At 39.3% G+C, this 24,881-nt stretch overlaps 1 protein-coding gene across 2 annotated transcripts; it reads right to left on the minus strand.

Annotated features, from left to right (window-relative positions):
* CFAP418 (cilia and flagella associated protein 418) lies at positions 1–24,469 on the minus strand. 2 transcript variants are annotated; one of them, XM_021688340.2, is made up of 6 exons: positions 24,315–24,469; positions 18,588–18,675; positions 15,542–15,606; positions 14,935–15,000; positions 5,144–5,239; positions 1–1,563 (listed from the first exon to the last, which is right to left on the minus strand). In XM_021688340.2, the coding sequence occupies exons 1-6, from the start codon at positions 24,467–24,469 to the stop codon at positions 1,410–1,412; spliced, it is 624 nt and encodes a 207-aa protein (XP_021544015.1). In that variant the 3' UTR covers positions 1–1,409. The 2 variants fall into 2 exon arrangements, with proteins under 2 accessions (XP_021544015.1, XP_044770196.1); XM_044914261.1 differs by lacking the exon at positions 5,144–5,239.
* Positions 24,470–24,881: the final 412 nt, after the last annotated feature.

The raw sequence follows: 24,881 nt of genomic DNA on the forward strand, positions 1-24,881 counted from the left end.
ATAAAATTTTAGGGAGTAAAAAATCTTTATTCAAAGATAAAATCTGTAAACATTGTCAATACAAAAATGTAAGCATCTGCCACTGTGAGTTTACTATGGGTTTTGTTGCAATGCTAGACTTACTAGAGTCAGTTTTACAGGTAAGCAAATGTGTCACGCCTAGGAAAAGGATTTTAATGGCCGGTCTTTCTTCTTACTTGAGTGGTGTGACTGGAATGGATTCAGCATAAGACTAAGCAATCACAACTTCACTTCAATTACTCCCTTTCAGCATGCCTTGGGTCATACATTTGAACTATATCTTAGACACATGCAATAAAGAGCTTATGGCAGATTGGAAAGCCCCCAGAATTTTTCCATGGTGCTGGGAACTGATAATTTTGAGATAACTGATTTCCTGAATGTGCTGCTATTGTAGGGTTCCTCCAGCCTCAGAGATGTCAAGGAGGAGCACAACAGATTACCTGTTGGTTCCACTATGCTTTATTTCTTTTCTCATGCACTCATCTAACAATCAACATGTCAACCTGATCCTACCAGAAAATCAACAGGCTGCTGAGAAAATATTTTACTTACTGTTCACTTGATGGGATTTTAGGCACTGAAGGCTACAGAACTACTTGGAAAAAATCCAATAATGATCTATCTATATTAGTATTTTTCCTTATGATTATAGCTACACCAACACATTTTTTTTATATATAAATGAATATTTACTAAACTAGCAAACTAACTTTTGATATCTAAATGAACATAAGGAGAAGAAATAAGCTAAAACTAGAATATATACTTATCATTATTGTACATAATATCATTTGGAGTTACTGAGGTAAGGTCAATATAGGCAGTGTTTTCATTTACAATAAACCTGTGCTCCCCAAAATCCTTCAGTTAGCCACTGATCACATGGTTTCTGCCATGTCTAAATTCTGATCTTTGGCAACAACAGATCTGACCAGAGGAGATGCTGTATACACCCCCCAGTGACCTCTCTGCACTGGCTGGCTTTATCCCCTTTAAATGTTGTAAATAAGGAATATTTAGCTAAGTGTATTAGCAGTGACTAATACTGCAGTTGCTAATGAATGGCTATATATTTGTATGAAACTCCATAATAAAACTTCCATTTAACAGGAGATAGGCTAGCAAAGAATTAGGATAACTTGCTACCTTACTTACTAAGTGAAATGCCCATACATCAAAAAGAGATAATTCCAAAATGTTAAAGCACATTATCTTCTCAAGTCCATTAGGTCTTTGAAAATCTATACTATATAGTCATTAAATGAAATTTCCTGTCTTTTTCCAAAGGGCATGATACTGCTTCGTACCTCTTTCTAAATATGTTGATAATTACTGGAGACTGCTCTCATTGTATACATTTGTCTGAATACAAAAAGTCTGCATTCTTAATGTTTACCACAAACCCAACGAAGCTGATGATCGGTCTGAAGGTCAGTCAGATCTTCAATAGTTCTCCAGCTACATTGGCAGGCATATGCCCGTGTCCCTTTCTTCTTTACCAACTTTGTTCTTAACTTGTGGAACTCTGGCATGTTGTTCCTGTCAATAAAAAATGAAGATTTTAGCACAGTGGCTTTGCTCAGAGCTGAATGACTTAAAAAAAAAAGTTCTCATTGCTTTATTTTCCTATCTTTACAACATCTAGAACACTAAACAACCTTACAACATCTGAACACTAAACAACCTTGGTCTTCTCACCCAAACAACAGAAGATAGGCTTCTGTGTTCTTTCTGATGGTATTTCCTTGGTATCCAGTGCTTTTGAATGGCAATCCTCTAGGCCTGTTTATTAAAGCTGTCGTAATAGAACACAATGAACTAAAAGGCTGAATGAAGAATTACTGATTTGTCCTGTCAGAGATGACACGATATGAGAAGAGAGTGAGAGGTATGGTGGTACATTTCCTACCTCAGATACTCACCTACACCATATTCTAAAAGCCCGCAATATGGCCAATGGAGGGCGTATAAGAGGCATAAATAGGCTTCTGATGGGTTAACCATAGCATTTTTCATTAGAGAAAAAGTGCCTGTTATTTCCATTTGTTGAACTAATATTGTATCTTTCATTTGTTTCAATGATATACTTATCGGCAAGATATACTATTAGCAACAGAATAAACGTCTATCCTGCGTTAAATGTCAATAATGTTAAAATAATTAAATCAATGGGCAGGACATCATAAAAAATGATAACCATCTGACTTGATGCTACTATAAAAAAAGACTAGAGAAGTTAATTTAAGTTTAATGAACTGAAAATCAATTATGATTTTCATGATAATCCATGTACTGAATTTATGTAACTATTCTGTGACAGGAAAAAAAGTGAAAAATTCAAAATGAAATGATGAAAAAATACAAAGTAATATGATGAAATACAGTATGAATATTAAAAAAAGAGACACAAAGTGCTGTCACTGCAACAGAAGGCAGGCTACAAAGTGCCCTCTGGTGGCCAACGGGCACCACACTCAGTACTGTATTGTACAAAATAAGGCATAGTTTAGGTTTGAGCCTAACAAAACCTAGATTTTCCAAGCCAACTGTTTGATTTCAGTAAACTAGGGGGAAGAGATGGATCATCTAAGCTTTATCAGAAAGAAAAAAACTCCACAAAATGAATACTAAATGTTCTTTATTCAATCTGCAATATATTGTGACAAATTTAACATTTGATACTTGACTGAATCCTTAGAGATTTTATGAGTAGGAATCATGAATAGCCAGGAAACTAATTAATGCATTTCGAATTGTTTTTAGGAAGCACGTATCTTAAAAGCTTAGAAAAATAATTTTCCATAAACAAAATGATTTAGTAGGAAAATAAAAGCATCTTATTTAGCTACTATGCCAGGATGATCAAGTATAGCTTATACTTCTTTTTGAAAATTCTAGAACTTGTCAAAGCTAGGATACACATTTCCCTCATTTATAAGATAAGGACAATAAAACAAGCCAATGTGCAGACTGATACCACTAAAAATAAATGGCTCCCCATGTTCTGCCAGGCAATCAATGGCACCCTGCAAGTCTTTTGACTTGCCTTCTTTGGTGACCACCTACTTGTACTTTCCTTCGGCTATTACTCCCCACCCTCCTCAAGTGTTTCATCTTCTCCCCACTCCTGTGCTTTCAGCAGCTCACATCCTAATTCACACAGCCATGCTATCAGATGTGAAAATCTTCCATTTCCTAGCTTTCCCCTGAATACATCACTATTTTACCTCCTTCAACCCAGTCACAGAGAGCTCACTACAGCATTGACATTACATGCATTCTATAAAAACTATACTAGTTTTCTAAAAATTGATGGTTCATATTGGTGACATAGGGGGTTACTGACCACTCATTACATTAATCAGAGCAGAGGACTGAGAAAAGTCAGAAATGGCAAAACAGACCTGAAATTAAAAGTTAACTTTTCCAACTCTGGGATTAAAAGTGGGCTAACCTGATCAGGGATTTTGGGACTGCACTAGGCTTCATTTGGGTTGGGAAATGTGAAACCTCTCAAATTGTAATTTTTCTATGAATTTGTGTATTTGAATTTTTGTGTATGTGTAGAGAGGATTCAAAGTTTTCATAAGATTTTCACAGTGGTTTGATGTGGAAGAGTTTAAAAAACAATTCAAGTAAAGGAGACTCCTATGGATTTACAGGAGAATGGCTGCCAGAAGAGGTGTGGAAGAAAGACTCTCACCTTTTTCTTTATCTATTAGAGAGAGATAGAATATATTCTGATTACTTGTGTCAGAAAATATAATTCTTGTTTAGGCCCAGGTTTGGGGTGGGGGATAAAAATGCATGATGTATGCACTTCATTAATTTTTAGCGCTTAATTTTTATTTGAAAATGTAATGTATAATTCACAGCCTAATTTTATTTATTTATTTATTTATTTATTTAGTTAGTTAGTTAGTTAGTTAAGCAGGCTCCACACCCAGCACAGAGCCCAACGTGGGGCTTGAACTTAGGACCCTGAGATCAAGATCTGAGCTGAAATCAAGGGTCAGATGCTTAACCAACTGAGCCACCCAGGTGCCCCACGTGATGTATAATTCAGATACATTTTTATAACTTACAATATCTTAAAAACATTAGTTATGGCTTAAGTGTATAAGAATGTATAAACTACAGAAACATGAGTCAGACACTATCCTGACCCCAAGGAGGGAGGCAGACATATATCAACCGAAGATTTTCAATCTTCTATTCCAGGGAGTGCTAGAATAGGTACGAAGTGCTGTGGACACATAGGAAAAGATGGATTTACTTCCAAGTTGACGGAGTGGTGAGGGAATCATGAAGGATGTGCAATGAACTGTACCCTTAGGGACAGGTCAGGTTTAGGTAAATAAAGGGTGGGATGGTGGGAAGGCTGCACCAGGAAGGGAAGAGCCTGCATTATCACAGGGAATGGCGGCAGTACTGAGTACTCGGATGCAGCTATAATCTTGTGAAGATGAATGAAGGGGGGGAATCGGAGGGGGAGACGAACCATGACAGACTATGGACTCTGAGAAACAAACTGAGGGTTCTAGAGGGGAAGGGGGTGGGGGGATGGGTTAGCCCGGTGATGGGTATTAAAGAGGGCACGTACTGCATGGAGCACTGGGCGTTATATGCAAACAATGAATCATGGAACACTACATCAAGAACTAATGATGTCATGTATGGTGACTAACATAACATTAAAAAAAAAAAGTAAACTGCAGAAGGACACGCTGGGTGACAGACAGATGGGGGCCGGATGGTGAAGGGTCTTGAATGCTGCACTAAGGAACTTGGACACGACTCCACATGCAGAAGAGTTTTGGGCAAGAGCATGGCACACACAGAGTTATGCGTTAACTCTCAGCAAGGAAAGGGTGGTCTGAAAGAAGTGACTGTAGGCAGAAAAATCAGTGAGAAGGCTATTACTATACTCCTGTCTGGAAGTCACATATCCTCACAGGCTGACAGCAGACAGATGGAGAAGAGGAGATGACAGAAATATGCAAGAGGTGGAGGCCACATGATCTTGCCAAGTCCACCAAGAGACGTTACAGCAAAATAAGAAATATAAAGTTATTGCTTGGTACGTTTTTTCACAGGGTGAAGTTCTTTGGAAACATACCTGAAAAACAGATAATCGCATGATTTGTCCCACATATAGTCGTCGTAGCTTACTACCCAGAAATCACATGCTATACAACGCAGATGATCACATGCTCTGTTCAGAGAAAAACAACAGTACATTAAAGATTACTGGTATGTTTAAATATGGAAATCTGGTGATTTATTCATGGGATACACCACATATTACAGATTACTGAATAAACGACAGAAAAGTAAGGATTAATGTGATTAAACATTTTTGTATGAAAGGATTATATATCAGGGCGCCTGGGTGGCTCAGTCGTTGGGCATCTGCCTTCGGGTCAGGTCATGATCCCAGGGTCCTGGGATCGAGCCCCGCATCAGACTCCCTGCTCAGTGGGGAGCCTGCTTCTTCCTCTCCCTCTGCCTGCTGCTCTGCCTACTTGTGCTCTCTCTCTGTCAAATAAATAAAATCTTAAAAAAAAAAAGAAAAAGAAAGGATTATATACCTTTAGGTAAAAATTTTCAGGTTAAATTTCTGCACAAACGTTCAGGTTAAATTTTTGTATAAAGCTTCCTATTTTACTAAGATTTTACACACTGATATGTATATATACACATATGCACACATGCATATCGTATAGATATAAAACAAAGGGATGTGCAGATCTTTCAGTTCAATGGTTTTCAAATTGGGTCTGAGGGAGATGTTCACTTAAGATAACTTCTTTAAGTTGCTTCACTTCCTATTGAAAATTTGAGGGGTGCCTCTATCACAGAATTTGCCACATCATATGGAAATCAAACTGTTTCCGCATAAGCTACTTAAATACTGGGACAATATCTCATTTGCTTCTGCTTCCCCAATATATGGCATTAATGCATTCATTCACTCACTTAAAAGATATTTCCTGAAAGCATACTATGTGCTGGTGAGTTTCTGTCCTCATGGAGCTTATACTCTAATGAGAGAAGAAATAATCCTCATAATAAGTTTGTTAGAAGGTGAAAAGTGTGGGGTGCCTGGGTGGCTCAGGCGTTAAGCATCTGCCTTCGGCTCAGGTCATGATCCCAGGGTCCTGGGATTGAGCCCCACATTGGGCTCCCTGCTCAGCGGGAGGCCTGCTTCTCCCTCTCCTACTCCCCCTGCTTGTGTTCCCTCTCTCACTGTGTCTCTCTCTGTCAAATAAATAAAATCTTAAAAAAAAAAAAAAAAGGTGAAAAGTGGGGCGCCTGGGTGGCTCAGTTGGTTAAGCGTCTGCCTTCGGCTCAGGTCATGATCCCAGTGTCCTGGGATCGAGTCCCACATGGGGCTCCCTGCTCAGCGGGGAGCCTGCTTCTTCCTCTCCCTCGGCCTGCTGCTCCCCCTCCTTGTGCTCACTCTCTCGCTCTCAAATAAATAAATAAAATCTTTAAAAAAAAGAAGGTGAAGGGCGCCTGGGTGGCTCAGTTGGTTAAGCGACTGCCTTCAGCTCAGGTCATGATCCTGGAGTCCCTGGATCGAGTCCCGCATCGGGCTCCCTGCTCGGCAGGGAGCCTGCTTCTGCCTCTGACCCTCCCCCCTCTCATGTGCTCTCTCTCTCTCGGTCTCAAATAAATAAATAAAATCTTAAAAAAAAAAAAAAAAAGAAGGTGAAAAGTGCTTCCAATTTTTGAAATGATAAGTAGAGTAAATAAAATTGGGAGTATCGGGAAAGAGTGGATTGTAATTCATTAGGCAGAGTAGTCTGCACAGGCCTCACTGAGAAGGTACATACATCTGAGCAGATTCTTTAAATGGAGTGAGAGGTGGTTAAGAACAGGGGTTAAGAGAAGATTATATTTAAGAAGGGAGGGAAAAAAAGCATATTTTTATGTTGATGGCAAAGCTGCAGTGAAAAGCAAAACACTGATGATACAGGAGAAAGGGGTAGAAGTACTGGAATGACACTTAGCACGTAATAGGTCCTTACTGAATATGTGAGGAAATGAAATGCCACGCAATTCTCAAAACTCATATGCTACACAGTAAATTTAGGAGTAAAATAACAATATATGGAAATACTTATGAACTGCTGTTGCAAACAATTTGATTTATATAATGTGATTTACTTTAAAAAGAAGAAACTTCTTCCATTGTCTGAAGTATTTAAAAACTAGAATCAATATAGATACACACTTGACTATCTAAAAATTAAAAGGAAGAAGGGACTTTTTTTTAAAGATTTATTTCAGAGGGAGTTGTGCACTTGTGCACGCACACATGTAGGGGTAGTAGGGGCAGAAAACCTTCAAGCAGACTCCCACTGAGCGCACAGCCTGATGTGGCGCTCAATTTCACGAACCATGAAATCATGACCTGAGCTGAAACGAAGAGTCAGATGCTTAACTGAGCCACCCAGCCGCCCCAATAAGAGATTTTAAGATACTGGGGCGCCTGGGTGGCTCAGTCGTTAAGCATCTGCCTTCGGCTCGGGTCATGATCCAGGGTCCTGGGATCGAGCCCCACATCGGGCTCCCTGCTCTGCAGGAGACCTGCTTCTCCCTCTTTCACTCCCCCTGCTTGTGTTCCCTCTCTCGCTGTCTCTCTCTCTGTCAAATAAATAAAATCTTAAAAAAAAAAAAAAAAGAGATTTTAAGATACCAAAAATGAAGAGAAATGACCAGTCAGTGATAGAGTGGAAGAAAAAGTTTTCAACACACAGTCAAATATTTACACTATACAAGGAGTGCTTACAAATAACAACAAAACTTAAAAATATATTAGATCTCTCTAATACAGGCATCACAGAATAGTAGTGAAGAGCACATACTGTGGAGACAGATTGCCTAGGTTCAAATGTATTCCAACTATTTACCAGCTGTGTAACTATAGTCAAATAACTTCGCTGTGACTCATTTTCCCCATCTGTAAAATGGGTAATAATAATACTTATATACCTCATAGAATTGTTATGCAGAACTAATATGTTAACGTTGGTAAAGTGCTTGTAACAGTGCCTGGCACAGGGTTTGTTAGTTAAAATAAAACATAATTAAAATTTAAAGCAACCACGAAATAAATGTTTTAACCAATTAAGTTAGCAAAAATTAGCACTCTCAGACATTCCTGGTGGGTATGTGAATTCCTATAACCTTTTGGGAAAAACCTTAGCACTATTTTAAAATTAAAATTATCCTTAGCTGTTGCTCTAGCAACCCCATTTTTGGGAACCTATTACATATACATGAAAACATCAGGGCACCTGGGTGGCTCAGATGGTTAAGCGTCTGCCTTCGGCTCAGGTCATGATCCCAGGATCCTGGGATCGAGTCCTGCATTGGGCTCCCTGCTCCTTGGGAGCCTGCTTCTCCCTCTGTCTGTCTCTCTCTCTCTGTGTCTCTCATGAATAAATAAATAAAATCTTAAAAAAACCCAAACACATCAGTCTATAAGCCATTTATCTCAAGAATTTTTACTGCACTGCAAAATTGCTAAAGTGGCAAAAACCAGGATACCACTTGGATACCTATTATAAAGGGAAAAGACTGAATAATATGCAATATATATATGGAATATTAGGTAGCCAATAAAGAGAATTAGATTTATCTACTGACCTAGAGGGATGTCCAAAGCAAGGTACACAGTTAACATATATAGCAGGAGCCTATTTTTGTTAAAAACAACCAAAAAAATTTCCTGTATAGGTGTTTGTAAGTTTGTAAGAACATGGGGAAAAATGTGGAAGGTTATATACTATACAGTTAACACTGGCTGCCTCAGGGGTAGTGGGAATGGAGGAGAGAGAAGATTATTTATTATCTTTTTCTTTATACATTTTTAAATTGTTTTATTTTTAAAATAAGCATTCAATACTTCTGCAATAAAAAATAATTTAAAAGCCCCATCATTAGATGGTTTTCCACTTATTTCCCTCTAAAATTCAGATATGGTAACTTAAAAATTGCAAATATTTTTTGGCCTGAAATTTTCTTTGAAAATAAATGCTTTTTATTTTAAAAATTATTATTAATCATAAAAATAACTAAGCACTCAAAATCTATACCAGTTTCATAAACAATTCCATATTTTCTTTCAAACTGTTAGCAATTTATAGAGTTGTATTTGTACATATGGCAATTCAACACAATTACATTTGTACACATTTGAACTTGGATTTTGAATGTACAAGTCAGGAAATGCAAAATGATGGTTCCCAAAGCTGCCATAACTTGCTTTCTTATGCATATGTAGTTTATTACATGATTGCAGAGAGTGTTAACTTTAATGCCTTAATACATATGTGCAATTTGGCTAAATTATTGCTGTTGTGGGAACTATAATTTACAATTTCCTGACGTTGTGTATGTGTAAAATCTCAACCGTAATGTTAAATAGAGCTTTTTAATTTAATTTAAAATTTAGTAGTTTATTCAAATCTATTCACACTACCACATTTTCCTACAAACACTGCCCTGTGAGAAAAATAAAACTAACTTGAAGCCAAGAAATCATTCTGCTGCTACGATTCACTCTATTGGATCATAATTAGTAGCAGTCTATGGAATAATCCAGTCTTACAAGTAGTTTAAAAAATAGGAGAGTAAAATTCGATTTGGCTTGAAAATAATGCCTTGATTTTATCTATACATTTTTTTTTTTTTAAAGATTTTATTTATTTTGACAGAGAGAGACACAGAGAGAGAGGGAACACAAGCAGGCGGAGTGGGAGAGAGAGAGGGAGAGGGAGAAGCAGGCTTCCCGCGGAGCAGGGAGCCCGATGCGGGGCTCGATCCCAGGACCCTGGGATCATGACCTGAGCCGAAGGCAGGCGCTTAACGACTAAGCCACCCAGGCGCCCCTTATCTATACCTTATTAATGCCACCATGCTTCCTGCTACTACTCTTTCTCCTTTCCACCAACTGGGTAAAAGACTCAAATCTTTACACTCTAAAATCATTCAGCAGTACTCCCAAACCAGAGCTTTATCTAGAAATCAAACAAATAAAACACATGGAAAATAGGCAGAATAGACTCAATTTCCTTTATGCCCTGGGCATGTAAATTAGTGCTTATTTTCAGGGCTTAAATATATTTCTCTTCCATAACTATATACATATAAGAGGATGTCTAAAAAAGGACATGATTCTAATGAAAGGTAAATTGTCAGGATTCTTCTTCCAAAATGTGGAGGAATACAAATATAAAGGTGTCACCAACAGCTCTGTCCTTTTGTCCAGCTAATACATAACAACTTTGTACTATTTTTAAGGTGTTCCTGATGGGAATGCCCAAAATACAGCCCAATATAGTCTTCTGCCCAGACTCTGGTTCTCAGTTAAATCCTGTCAGATCTACACAGTGGCCTAGGAAGCCTTGCTGTTTGGACAGTTGGAAAATAACAGTAGCCACAATAGCAAAAACAGCTAAGTTTCTTCCCTCTTGCATACGTTACATGGCCTTCTGTAAATTGGTATACTAGAAAGGATAATGGACCAGGAACAAGTTACATATTTGAGTCCTTGGTTTGTAATAACTTCTGTGATCTTGGCAAGGCACATTACTTGGAAGTCATTCTTGAGAACATTCTCTTTTACTTCCCATAGCCATTTAAACACTGAGTTCTGTCAATTCTAGATTCTAAATGGCACAAATATGACACCTTTTCCCTACAGCTACTGTCACTACTCAGGTCACAGCTACCATCCCCGTCTCTTTCCTGGAGCACTGTAACTACTACCTGCTGACTGTTCTCCCTGTGTCCTCTCCTGTCTTGCCCCTCCAACTTCCAAACCATTTTCCATTCAGCAGCCAAAATGACTTTCTTTAGAAACACAAATACGATTGTCACCCCATCTGCCAAAAACAAAAACCAAAACACGCCCCCCAAAACAACTAAAGGCTTCCACTGCATATGACACACTTTTCCTAAAATCCTCCAGAGGACTACAGGACCCCAAACCAAATGTGCCTCGACTACCTCTCCAGCCCCATCAAGAGCCATTCTTTCCCCCACTCACTATGTTGCAGCTCATCTGGCTGCCCTCTGCTACTCCAGCTCAGGGATCATCTAACACTGTGTACCCTCTGGCTCTAATGGTCTCCTCTCTTTGCTAACTCATTTTTCATACTGTAATCTGATTAAATGTTATTTGGTTGGGAAAGCATTCTCTAGCCCTTCATATTAGCTGGGGTGCTAATTATCTATGCTTATCGTACCCTGCACTTTCCCTTCACATTATGTATTATGTAGGACCTAGCAAGCAGGTGGTTAATTAATATGTGTTCAGTGAATTTAACACCAGTGTCTCAATTTCCTCATTTATCAAATGGGGTTAAAAAGTCTTGCTCCGAGGGGCGCCTGGGTGGCTCAGTCATTAAGCGTCTGCCTTCAGCTCAGGTCATGATCCCAGAGTCCTGGGATCGAGCCCCACATTGGGCTCCCTGCTCAGATGAGAGCCTGCTTCTCTCTCTCCCACTCCCCCTGATTGTATTCCCTCTCTCGCTGTCTCTCTATCAAATAAATAAATAAAATCTTAAAAAAAAAAGTCTTGCTCTATTTGCATCTTTTTTTTTTTTTTTCCTGTGGAGCTAAACCAATAAGCATATATAAAAAAGTGCTCTGGACAGTATAAAGTACTTCACACATAAAATGTTTTACGTGCATGTGAACAAGTATAGGCTTATCTTTCTGTGGGTGCAGATCTGTGTTAGGAAGAGGTTGGTCCATAAGGGTATCTTTGTAATGGGGTGGAAGAAAAGACCTGTGAATATACACAGTTACCTTTGCATATATATGCAAACAGTATGTGTTTTTTTATCTTGTAGCTGTGCAGAAAGTAGGAAGAAGTTTGATGGATACTGGCATGCTCATGGATCAATATTGTGTGAAAGGACCCTCACGCTATAAAAATAAGTCATTTTTGGGTACCTGGGTGGCTCAGATGGTTAAGCGTCTGCCTTCGGCTCAGGTCATGATCCCAGGGTCCTGGGATCGAGTCCCGCATCGGGCTCCCTGCTCAGCCAGGAGCCTGCCTCTCCCTCTGCCTCTCTCTCTGTCTCTGATGAATAAATAAAATCTTAAAAAAAAATAATAAAAAAACAAAAATAGGCCATTCTTCTGTCCACTTAAATTCCATCTGGAGCAAGATTCTTCTGTGCTAGAACCAAATCAAAGTACATGTAAAAAATACTATATAAAAGAAAATCCTCATGAAATATTTACTCTTTGAAAGTAAACCAGAATGGATCGTCTTAGAGACCATTTTTATTTATTTATTATTTTTATTTTTTGAGAGAGAGACTGAGAGAGAGTGAGTGCACGTGGCGGGGGAGCAGAGGGAGAGGGAGAGATCTTAAGCAGGCTCCTTGGCCCAGCATGGAGCCCAATGCAGGGCTCGATCTCACGACCCTGAGATCATGACCTAAGCAGAAATCAAGAGTCAGATGCTTACCTGACTGCGCCACCCAGGCGCCCTGAGACCATTTTAAAAATTAGAAGACCCGTGTAAGTAAACACTGATACATATTTCCTGAGATAAAATGGAAAAGTAGTAGGAGAATATAGGATTCCGGGCACCGAAAGAGAACACAGTGAGAAGGCAGCACTGACAGATGAGAAAAGACAAACGAATAACTGCAAACTATTACTCAAACTATCTTCGCTGTCTTTTGCACCACAGGCATACTATAATGTATTATTCCATTTAATCCTCTCAGTATCTCCGTGGAGTGTGTTCAGTTTTTACGGGTGAGGAAACCAGTTTCAGAAGACACATACCTTCTCTAAAGGTTTCACATCTCCTCATAAGGGGCACAATGAAAGATCTGAACTTGGGCATTCTGCCATCAGAACTCTTTCTCTTCATGCTCTAGGGTGTCATCATTCACCTCTTTACCACTTCCTCTTCTGGCTAGGGTTTTATTTATTCATTTATTTATTTTTGGTATCTAGTATTTAGCGCAGGGCCTAGGACATGCCGGGCATTCAATGAATATTATAAAAAGAAAAGAAAAAAGAAGCTCAAATAGAATGACAAAATAAATTTGTAGATAAGCAGATAAGACAGTGAGGACACACATTAGAGAGGAGGGTCATTCCAGACAGGGAATAAATGTAAAAATACTCAGAAGCAGAAAGATGTAAGTGGAAAGCAGGGGATAACAAATGTTCTAGTTGGAAGTGGACTATCTGACCTGGGTTCTCACTAGAGGTGAAGGGACCAAGAAGAGAAAGAACACAATTTGGTAAAGCAAATAACCCTAGAGTTAATGTGAGACAAACAGCAACTCTCATTTTCCCTCTGAACAGGGGAGATGTGCTCAGAAGAATAAGTTAGGGATATTATCCTTCATGCTGTATGTGAGTGAAGCGAGAGAGGAAGTGGATGGTAACAGGGAAGCTGCTGCAGTTCCTAGGTGATTGGAAAGAACCTAGGACTGGAGGGGGTATGGTCTGGAAACATGGAGACAAGTCCCAGTGACTCCACCCGGTAAGTCAGGATTGACAGCAACCTGACTATACTCTTCTCTAAGGGCCAGTTTGTGTCTCTGATTCTTTGTATAGCTAGCCCTCAACACACAATGATTCAAGTGCTGTCAATTGTTACTTACAGCCCTTACAGCAGGCAGCACCCCAGTGGGCTTCTGTTAGCCTGTCTGCTGCCTGCTGTTCCCGATACAGGCTTCCCCAGACTCTCAAGTTTCCTTTGGTCCCATAGTCTTTCTTCCTAGGTTTCCTAGGATCTAGGCCAGCACCACCACAACCCCCAACAATGTCTTTTCAGATCCTATTTCTATTATTCAATATAACCGTTTTTCCTCCTAAAACATGGTCAACATGCAATCATGTATCTCATTCTTCTCTTTCTTAAAAAATTAACAGAAAATAAAAAAGTGTTTTAGAAATAACTAGACAAAATATAATAATCTGGCAAATAGGCCTCTGCAAAAATAGAATCAACAGTATCAGGACAACAGAAAGATATGCTTAAAACCAATCTGTTTCCCTACATTATGACAATGATAATGGAATATGCTAGCAGTATGGAGTAGGTGGTATCATGACCACAAGACTGCCCTGAAAGGGGTGAGGAGTTAGATAGTGGGTGTATGGGATGGGGAAGCGACAAAGAAAGGAGGATTTCTGCATTTTAAATACGTAAAATCAAGCGACTATGCTTGAGAACTTTCTGAGTACTGAAGACCCAGCTTTCTCATGCTGGCTGAGATGGTGGGTAATGCATCACGTGTCCGCATGGCCACATTGCTTCGCCTGTCTTCTCCACTGGCTTCTACTGCCCAGAAGGCAAAAATGGCAAGGCAGAAGCTCACTCTCTTGGTGTCCTGTGAAAAGCAGGCTGGCACTGGAGTGACCCAAGCATTTCAAGTGGGGCTTAGAAATGGGCATCAACACAATGGGTATATACCATATACCCAATATCACAGCTTTCAAAAGCTATTGCCCAGAATAACAAACATTTCAGTACAGTGTTCTTAGACTGGCTAATAAAACACACGTCTCATTTTGACATAGATGGATGCCAAGAACTACATTTTAACAACAGGGTTATCAACTGTGAAAAACCTAATAAGAAAGATAATCTATTTCTTTTTTTTTAAAAGATTTATTTATCTGAGAGAGAAAGAGAGAGTGTGTATGCGCACACGCACAAGCAGGGGGAGGGGCAGAGGGAGAGGAAGAGAGAGAGAGAGAGAATCCCAAGCAGAACCCCTGCTGAGAGCGGAGCCTGCCATGGGGCTCAGATCTCACAACCCTGAGATCATGACCTGAGCCGAAAATCAAGTTGGACACTTAACTAATTGAGCTGGCCAGGCGCCTCAAGAAAATCTATTTCTGACATCCTACCTCTGTGAAGTACGTGTCCCGATTCCGCACAGAGCAGTGCTTCCACCGAGGTACACTGGGCTGCAACTAGACAGGTTCGATAGATGGAAGGAAAAAATTACAACAGAAAAATATGAGAAGTTAATTTGGCCTCATTGACTCTATATTCTTGTAATCAAATTGTATATTTTCCTGAGCAGGCCAATTATTTCAAAGAAGAGGCATTTATTCCAGGATCCCTGCATTATTGGATATAACCTATACATTCAGGAACACTCAAGGAGTTAAAATGAGTCACCAAAAAATGTGTTTGCCAAATAATATAAGGGACAAAGTAAAGACTGAAGAGTATAACAGAACATTAATTCTGAGAAACTGTTCACACTTATTTTTTTTTCATATGGCAGAAAATTATTTACAATAGCAATAATCTTCCATTCAAGTTCTTTTACACCAAGGGGTCACAGACCATAAGAACACTGAAGATATTGCTATTGGTCTTTCTCCTGAAAGCCAACCAGTGCTTTGTTGTTCAATGTCACTGTTGTTTAAATGGTAACAAAATCTATAAGGCTTTGCTCATGGTGTTTGCTCACTAGTGTAATTCACTAAAGCCATCTCAACTTACCTTTTACCAAGGCCTTGAATGGAAGCTCTGACAGATGTGTTACCTGAAGATTTAGATTTTAATTTCTGTTAAAAAACAAAACAAAACAATAAAAGGCCAAGGGTAACTTAGAGAATTCTAACATAAAAACTAATATTCTTTATTTTATAACAAGAATATTTTTTAAATGACTTAAATAAAAATTCTGTATCATTTTAAGATTTCTGAAATAAAAACAATGATCAAAACCTTTTAAAGGCAAAAGGGAAGTAGACCTCCCTGAGGAATTAGTAAATTACTCGGCTAACTTTTAGTCTAGGAAATTGATATACTGCCATTATTAGCATGCTAAGATTTAGAGTCACTTTATAACTCTTCAGTTAATACCAAGTTCAGTGATTTAATATTGAAGGATCTGCTATTTAAAACTTCATCCTGGAAAAATTCAATTGAGGAAAAAAACCTCAGACTCATTTTTAAAGGCTGTGAATGGTACTCACCTGAACTAAAAATAAACTAACCAAACTGCTGGGTAACTTCAGGAATATTAATTTTGATCAAATAAAATAGTATCAACCAATAGACATTCAAGGAAATTGTAGACCTACCTAGTCACAACTATACAGTAGTTCCTATATGGTTACATAACATCATCATCATTAGTAAGCATTTATTAAGTGTTAACTGGTGTATGGTACCAAACAGCATAAACCAACCACATACTAGGACCACCGCCAAGGAAAGGAAGTTGGAGAAAAGGCAATTTAAACTATGCAGAGACATGCCTTCATCTTACCTTGTAGGTGAGGAAATTTAATGGAGGCAAAAATATTTCATTTTACAATTTCTCTTAACTTTCTTATTTGATGTTAAACAGAACTGGAAAAATTTTTGGTGCAGGTCTGAAAAAATAATGTGCATCTTTTTTTTGAGAAAAGTATTTCATGTACCATCCACTTATGGCTTGAAGCTGGCACACTGTGGCATTTGTTGTCATTCTTGGGCTTTCTTGTGTGGGTCTGAGAGCAGTTCAGAAACTCAACAGAATGAATGCGTGAGTGATGGGGGAGGAAGCAGTACTCTCAAGAGCATAATCTGGTCTGGACAAGGTGGGCATGCACACCTCTTCACAGACACCTCTTTTCCTCACCCAGTCCATGTTTGAAACAGACCTGCTCTTCTCCAGAAATTTATTCAGGTTGTTTTTTCCCTTGCAGTCTGGAGAATGGATATAGTAACTAAAAAAAGGGAGCATACAGAAGTACATAGACGTTTACCTCTTCATGATTGTAGGAGTTACTCTTATTTCAAATTAGTGTATTTTAAAGCTAAAGCAGAGAAATATTTCCTTCTCCTTCTGAAATGTCTTGAACTAAAGAGACAGTGCCTCATATATAGATACACATCCTGTAGTACTTAATAATGAATTGTTCAGATGATCCATGAATAACAAGAACATCATGTAGTCTTCTCTATTAATTAAATTAGCATTGCTATTTAGCATTTATGATGCATTCTTGTTTGCAGAGTATTCAACACCATTATTACTATGTTGATGTGTTAATCAACTAGGCCATCAGCTTATTAATTTACCACCTGCTTATGAACTGAAAATGTTAAATTTAGAGAAATAAAGACCTTAAGCTCTGTATCAGTCATTTGATTTTTAGTCTGGCTGACAAAAATAAAAGTGGCTCATATGCATATCCTTACCACCATCACTGCCTAGTGATTTTTAGTCTATCTAGCTTTAATCTTCCCCCTTTAAAAAAAACCTCTTTGGTATTATATTTATTCTTAGATTTTTTTTTCTTCTTTGTGGTCTCTGTAATATAGACTTCCATTTGGTCTCTTCTTAAATCTCACAAATATATTTTACACCCACCACACTGGTAAAAATTAAAGTATACAGATTTTCATCTACTGCTGGTGAGAAGAATAGAAATGATATAGTCACTCTGGAAAACATTTTGGCAATGAGTAGAAAAGTGGAAGATAAAGCACACTTATTGACCTAGCAATTCCTCCCCTAGGTTTGCACATCCTAGAGAAACTCCTGTATGTAGGTAAAAGAACACGTGTGAAAATATCCGATGAAACACTGTTTTAAAAGCAACAACTGGGGGGCATCTAGGTGGCTCAGTTGGTTAAGCGACTGCCTTTTGCTCAGGTCATGATCCCGGGGGTCCTGGGATTGAGTCCCACATCAGGCCTCCCTTGCTCTGTGGGGAGCCTGCTTCTCCCTCTCCCTCTGCCTGCCACTCTCCCTGTTGTGCTGTCAAATAAATAAAATCTAAAAAAAAAAAAATAAAAGCAACAACTGGGTACAATCTAAATGTCTATTACCAGGGAAGTGGATAAATAAACTGTGGTAAGTCACATAATGGACTATTGTCAGTTAAAATGGTTTATGATTATACAAGTATAATTAAAAAATAAAAGTATGGATGGAAAGGACAGGTTACCTCCGGGAATGAAGGCAGTAGAGTAGGATTTGGAGAGTTCTTAAACTATATCTATAATTTCTATTTCTTTAAAAGAAAAATCCAGAGAAGCAAATATGACAAAACATTAAGATATGTTCACTATGGGTGGTAAATATATAGTTGGCTGTTACACTGTTTTATGAGCTTCTTATAAAGTTGATAGATACAAAAGCATTTAAACATTAAAATACTAACAATTTACTCACTGGTTCATGGGTAACAGCAATGGCATTGCATCTGAGATATCAAGCACATTCCTATAATAAAAGCTGTTTTTGGTCTTTTAGAAAAGTGTTCTTAGAATATACAAATAAAATAACCAACTTCATCTGTGAGCTGACTTCTGCTCTAATAGCTTTTCTAATTTTTCATTCTTGCTAAGAAACGAACAGCAAAATACATGAGAGTTTTTAATATTTTATTTCTTCTACAACTCTAAGTGGAATAATTCCCTTAAAACAATTGTATTTTTCAGAATTCAAAGGACTAGATACTTGGGTATTCTATACATTTTCAGACTATTTTAAACTTGTTTTGAAATAATGAAAAGAATTACTGCACACTTATAATACTTAACTTACAAAGGTTTTTTTGTCAAAGTTGGGTTCTTCAAATATTTCATTAATAAGACTGTCAAGATCATCTTCTTTCTCAAATGTTTCTGCTGATCTGAAAACAAAACAGCTGAAGCTTAAGTACAGATAAAGTCAGTATCAGAAGAATTTTGCTTAAATAGTCTATTATTACAGTTGATAACAGAAGGATAATTGTGATGTTAATTATTTTCCCTCTATGGACATAGTTGAAGACTGTTGAGACAAAGATGTAGTTTATCAGGTACAAATTCACATACATACGTTACTATTTCACACTTAAAATAAGACATTTAAGGGGGCACCTGGGTGGCTCAGTGGTTAAGCGTCTGCCTTCGGCTCAGGTCACGATCCCAGGGTCCTGGGATCGAGCCCCACATCGGGCCCCCTGCTCAGCCAGGAGCCTGCCTCTCCTCTCCTGCTCTCCCTGCTTGTATTCCCCCTCTAGCTGTCTCTCTCTCTGTGTCAAATAAAATCTTTAAAAAAAAAGACATTTAAAGCTATACGTTATATTCAAGAGAAAGCTGGGCATGCACTTTCTAAATTATGGACTTATTTAAAGAACACAAAATATGTACCATTATAAGTAGAACCTGAGAATTATAAACAAAGATAATTTTAATGAGTTTTTTCTAATTTTTTCCCTAAGAGTTACACTGTAAGTCAAATAATTGTACCTTTTTACTACAGGAGCTGGAGGTTATATAATCAAATGATCAATATAAAAAAAAAAAGAGCAATATTCACCTGACAGAGTATCTCAACTACCTTTCTATTTTGTGCAGGGAAAGCCATCACAGAATTATTGATACAAACCGTTACTCCACAAAACCTCTATTTAATAGCTAACATTTACTGAATACTTACAATATAGGTGAAGAAGCAGGGACTGAGAGATTCAAAAACTCGCCCAAGGTCATACAACTAGTGGGAGGAGACGCTTGGAATTCAATCTAGGGCAGTCCGGACACCTAACACTAAACAAGATGAACTCTTTTTAGAGTTTATATGTTACAGATGCTTCACATCAACTTTATAACTTCATTAGACCATTAAAATATTTGTTTTAGAAGACAAGTTTTTTAGTCAGATTCTAACTTTAGAAATGTATTTACTCTGAAAATTCTTGAGGATTATACTCCTTCTTTGTTACTGCTTGGAGTAATTAACCCAATGTAAGAAAAACCAGATAGTGCTGCTTAATACCGAATGTCTGATTCCATCTACCTCCAGGCTTTGCCTCTTCAGTTGCTCCCTCCCTTTTATCCTTAAAGTCTTCCACCCAGTACTGGCTTGTTCTCTTGACTTACAAGTATGCACAAGACTTATTTTTATTTATTCATTTTTATTAAAGATTTTATTTATTTTTTGACAGAGACACAGCGAGAGAGGGAACACAGCAGGGGGAGTGGGAGAGGGAGAAGCAGGCTTCCCACAGAGCAGGGAGCCCGATGCGGGGCTCGATCCCAGGACCCTGGGATCATGACCTGAGCCGAAGGCAGACGCTTAATGACTGAGCCACCCAGGCACCCCAAGACTTACTCTTTTAAGAAACACTCCAGGAGCGCCTGGGTGGCTCAGTTGGTTAAGCCACTGCCTTTGGCTCAGGTCATGATCCTGGAGTCCCTGGATCGAGTCCCTGGATCGAGTCCCTGGATGGAGTCCCGCATCGGGCTTCCTGCTCAGCAGGGAGTCTGCTTCTTCCTCTGACCCTCTTTCCTCTCGTGCTCTCATTCTCTCTCAAATAAATAAAATCTTAAAAAAAAAAAAAAACACTCCAAAAAACTCTATTGAGCTGCTCCCTCGTACTACTGAAGTCGATCTACTGCCTTACAAGTGTATTGGATGGTGATCTGGATGAGGGTTTCTCAACCACTGACATTTGGGGCCACATCATTCTTTAGTGTGTGTATGGTGGAAGAAGTAGGGCTGTTGTGCATTGTACGATGTTTTCCAGTATCCCTAACTTCTACCCACTAGATGCCAGTAGATGCATATATACCCTTCCCCGGTTGTGACAATTAAAAATGCCAAGACATTGCCAAATGCCCCTTGAGTGGTAAAATCCTCACTGGTTGAGAACTACTGACCTACTTTAAACTCTTTAATCTCTCTGAACCTCAGATATTTTAAATGTAAAAAGGAGATCTAGACAACTATTTATAACTTCTTCCAGGTGTAATATTCTATCTCTGGCCCCTATAACCCTCAACTACAGTAAAACTCTTCTCTCAAAGGTCAATATTGCCCACATCACTAAATTCAATGGCCCTTTTCAGTTCCAATCCTCTTTAACCTTTCAGAAACACCTGACACTGTTAGGTACCAATTCCTTCAATTTCTTTTATGACAGCAGGTTGCTAAGTTGTCCTCTTGAAATTCTCCCCTCCTTTAGTTTTCACAACATACTCTTTGGGTTCTAGTCCCTCACGCAGTTTCACAATTTCAAGAATCAGATACACTCAAACTTTATCAAACCAATAAATACTATTAGGGATCCAAATTTATTAAGATTCTGGTCTGTTACACAATTTCATGATGCATACAACTGCCTATGCTTTATTGTAGAAATGCCATCATTTCAATGAGACCGCATACAAATTTTATTTTATTTTATTTTTTTAAAGATTTTGTTTATTTGACAGAGAGGTACATAGTGAGAGGGGAACACAAGCAGGGGGAGTGGGAGAGGGAGAAGCAAGCTTCCCGCCGAGCAGGGAGCCCGATGTGGGGCTTGATCCCAGGACCCTGGGATCAGGACCTGAGCCGAAGGCAGACGCTAAACGACTGAGCCACCCAGCCACCCCCTGCATACAAATTTTAAAGGACTGTATAATACTTCCTTTTAATCTTTTTTTTAAAGATTTTATTTATTTATTTGAGAGAGACAGCGAGAGAGGGAACACAAGCAGGGGGAGTAGGAGAGGGAGAAGCAGGCTTCCCACTAAGCAGAGAGCCTGATGTGGGCTCAATCCCAGGACCCTGGGATCATGACCTGAGCTGAAGGCAGACGCTTAATGACTGAGCCACCCACACATCCCTCTTTTAATCTTTTGATGCTATAATACAGTAATCTTTTTTTAAAGTTTATTTATTTTTTTAGTAATCTCTACACCAAACGTGGGGCTCAAACTCATGACCTCGAGATCAAGAGTCACATGCTTTTCCAACTAAGCTAGCCAGGTGTCCTTATAATACAGTAACCTTAATCAAAGGTTAATAAACATTTATTGGTTTCCCCCTCAACTTCGCTTTTTTTATTGTAATCTTGATTAAAAATATAGTTTTTGTCAAAAATAAAAGGTATACTCTAAATAAAAAAAATTAAACAGTTGAAACCTACAATTAAATGTGAAAGGTATATATAAAAGCTTAAATCTAGATCTACAATATCCTGGTAGACTTGGAAATATGACCTTGGGCAAGTAACTCTTTTACTAAGTCTTAGTTTGGTCAGTGAAAGGGGGATAATATGATTCACGTCATAGGGTTGGGGAGAGTAAATGAAATAACACATACAGAGCACTTAGCATATAGAAAGGACTCAATAAATGTTGGCTATTATTATAACTATTATCTACGAGATTATGATATTATCTGTAAATATTCCCATCTGTATCATCCTGAACCACTTTAGTCCTATGCAGTTCAACTCACAGCATTTTTTTTTAAAACTAATCATGTACTTCTCTTTATCATTTTGAACACTTCAACAACTTGTATATGTTTTGATCTCTTACATTAGCAGTCGTTCCTGGTATCCAGATGTTGCATGGTCATTTATTTTATTATTTGCAGACCTATCATTTAATAGACTTCAGTATTTTAACTCTTATAAGGGAAAGAGATAACAGCTGCATTGCTTTACAGTTGGTAGATAGTCTCCTGTTAATAAATTCATAATATAAATCGATTCCTAATTTTTAAATATCAATTTTGGCTCATGATAAAATTTTTATATTTGACATTATATACCATGTAGGGATTGTATTTGGGTATTAGGTTTAGGGCCCTTGCTGCTGTTTTTTTTGCATAATTTACAACTACATTACCAAATGAAAAGTTTTAACACATGAATAACAACAGTACTGGCTTGCTACCACTTTTATAAATGTATTACTGAAAAATCTGATGTAGTAAGGTGAGGTGAGGTGCTAGAAACATTATGGATGGATTTCAGTAGTGCAATAAGTGGCTATGGAGAGAGGCATAAAAGGACCTGTTCTTGAAAAGGATCCACCTTAGCAGCCGTTTCCATTTTGAGGAGCCTGCTCCAAGACATCCTATCCCTCTGCACACTAGTTTTCCTAAGATGAACAGGCTTTGGAAGGCTCTTAGATAAATTCTCTCCATCCCAAAAAGAAAGAATAAAAAGAACAAAAGAAATTGCAAAGTAACACTGCTTGTGGGATGGGGATGGTGGATGTACTGGGAATGAGTACATAAGGACCTCCAGCATACCAGACAATAACATACAAATTAATGAGAGTGATATCTGCATAAACATTCAGTCAAGAAAGCATTAGCCCCTTCAAAGTAGTCATTTTAGTTGGCTCTACACTTGATTTTTAGAATGCTGCCCAGTACTCAACTAATTTTTAGAACTTCCATTTCTGAACTTCAGAATCTTCTCAATGTTTTTATCTTCCAAGGGTTAATTTTTATAAACAAATGCCATTAGAGGTTATGTCTGATAAACTGGGTACCAATGTTGTTGGTAAATACTTCTGGGAAATCATGCCCACGAACACCAAGACCAAACAAAACCAAACCACAGATGCAGGCATAAATTGACAAGAATGACTTTCTTGGGTTGTTCCAAAGCTGCCTTTGTGTAATTCCACAAACATTTCCAACAGAGTTACTGCAGAGGCTCCCAAGTCATCACTTTGAAGGACAATATGCATTCTGATGCAACAATTTTGACCTTTTGGGATTGAGGAGAAAATGAGAGGAAAAAGGAAGTCCTTTTATGATTATACGGAATCAAAGAGATTAACAAATTTGAAAGGTAGTTTTTTGGATCAAAACCCAGAATATTTAAGAAATCTCCTCAAATTTCAATTTGGATGCGAGATTCCCTGGGACCTTAACTGGGGGTCACGGGGAGAAGGTAGGTGGTTGGATTAATACAGTGTTCACAATAATTAACCATTTATCATAAATGTAATCTTATTCAATTCTCTGAGTTAAAAAAAAAAAAAAGCTAATGATGACACAGAAGAGAACGGAATCGTTTTCTCCAACAACCGGCCCAAGGATTATTCTGCTTGGGAATTGGGTCAGAGGCGATAGGCTGAGGTTCTCTTTGGGAACGAACACCTCACGGGGGTGGGGGGCTGGGATGAGAACCGCTCAGGCTGACAGAGCTGGTCAGTGAGGCCCTCTCGGGGCTCAGGAGAGGGCCCCTAAGCTGCACCTCTCTCTCCCCACCTCCATTAGGTCCCCCGGGGCTCCGTCTGGGTGAAAGAGACTAGGTGAGGTCTCTCACGGAAGGGTCTAGCTCACTGGGGCTTGCCCGGGTTGCCGAACTGGGCCTTGGTAAGAGATGCTCAAATCCTCCTGGACAGGGAGTTGAGGTGTGCGCTATCCCGGGGGTGGGGAGCTGAGGATCTGGGCCCGACTAGGGACAGAAGCTGGAGATCGTGGGCAGAGGGCGGCTTCAGGGCGTGGAGCAGGCTTTACCAGGACAGCTCACCCTTCCCGCCTGTTAACCTGAGATTCTCTTTCGCCTCGGCTCGGTTCCGGTCGTTGCTGAGGATGCCGCCGCCGCAGCCTCCGGGCCGCTGCACTATGCCCAGTCGCGGTGGGTCGGGTCTGCAAAATTTGGACTCGACCTCGTCCAAGAGCTCGTCCAAGTCCTTCGCCATCTTGAAACGTTACGTCTTTTCCCCGTTCCCGTCGCGGCAGCGCCGGTTGGTTTCCAGGGGCAACGCGAGGACCCGCCGAGCGTGCCCGCGCCCGCGCCCGCGCATGCGTTCGCCGTCCCAAGACGGCCGAGGCGTCCGCGAGCCTTTGGGGTTAACGCGCTTGAGCAAAGGACGCCGTGGGTCCGCGACTTCTGGTGGCACTGGGCTACCCCCGCGGCCAGAGGTCGGAGCTGTCCCTTTCTGCGTGACCTCGCGACGCTTTGCTTTTTTTCGTTGCAGATTGGCGTGTTTTGTCCCATCTCCCCCTCCTGGGCCCAGGTTGTAACCACAATCACACGACACCGTAGCTCCCTCGTGCGCTCATTTTACGCCCCCCTTGGGGTCCCCGTTGTATTCCAAGCGTTCATAAATT

Source organism: Neomonachus schauinslandi, chromosome 4, assembly GCF_002201575.2.
Source record: "Neomonachus schauinslandi chromosome 4, ASM220157v2, whole genome shotgun sequence".
Classification (NCBI taxonomy): Eukaryota; Metazoa; Chordata; class Mammalia; order Carnivora; family Phocidae; genus Neomonachus; species Neomonachus schauinslandi.

Excerpts from the sequence above, each read along its gene's own strand:
- CFAP418 (XM_021688340.2), bottom strand. The coding sequence starts at position 24,469 with ATGGCGAAGGACTTGGACGAGCTCTTGGACGAGGTCGAGTCCAAATTT. Across the intron at positions 5,240-14,934 it reads GGGACACGTACTTCACAGAG|AGCATGTGATCATCTGCGTT; the intron begins GTAGGATGTCAG and ends TTCTCTGAACAG. Across the intron at positions 1,564-5,143 it reads TGCGATTATCTGTTTTTCAG|GAACAACATGCCAGAGTTCC; the intron begins GTATGTTTCCAA and ends TTTTATTGACAG.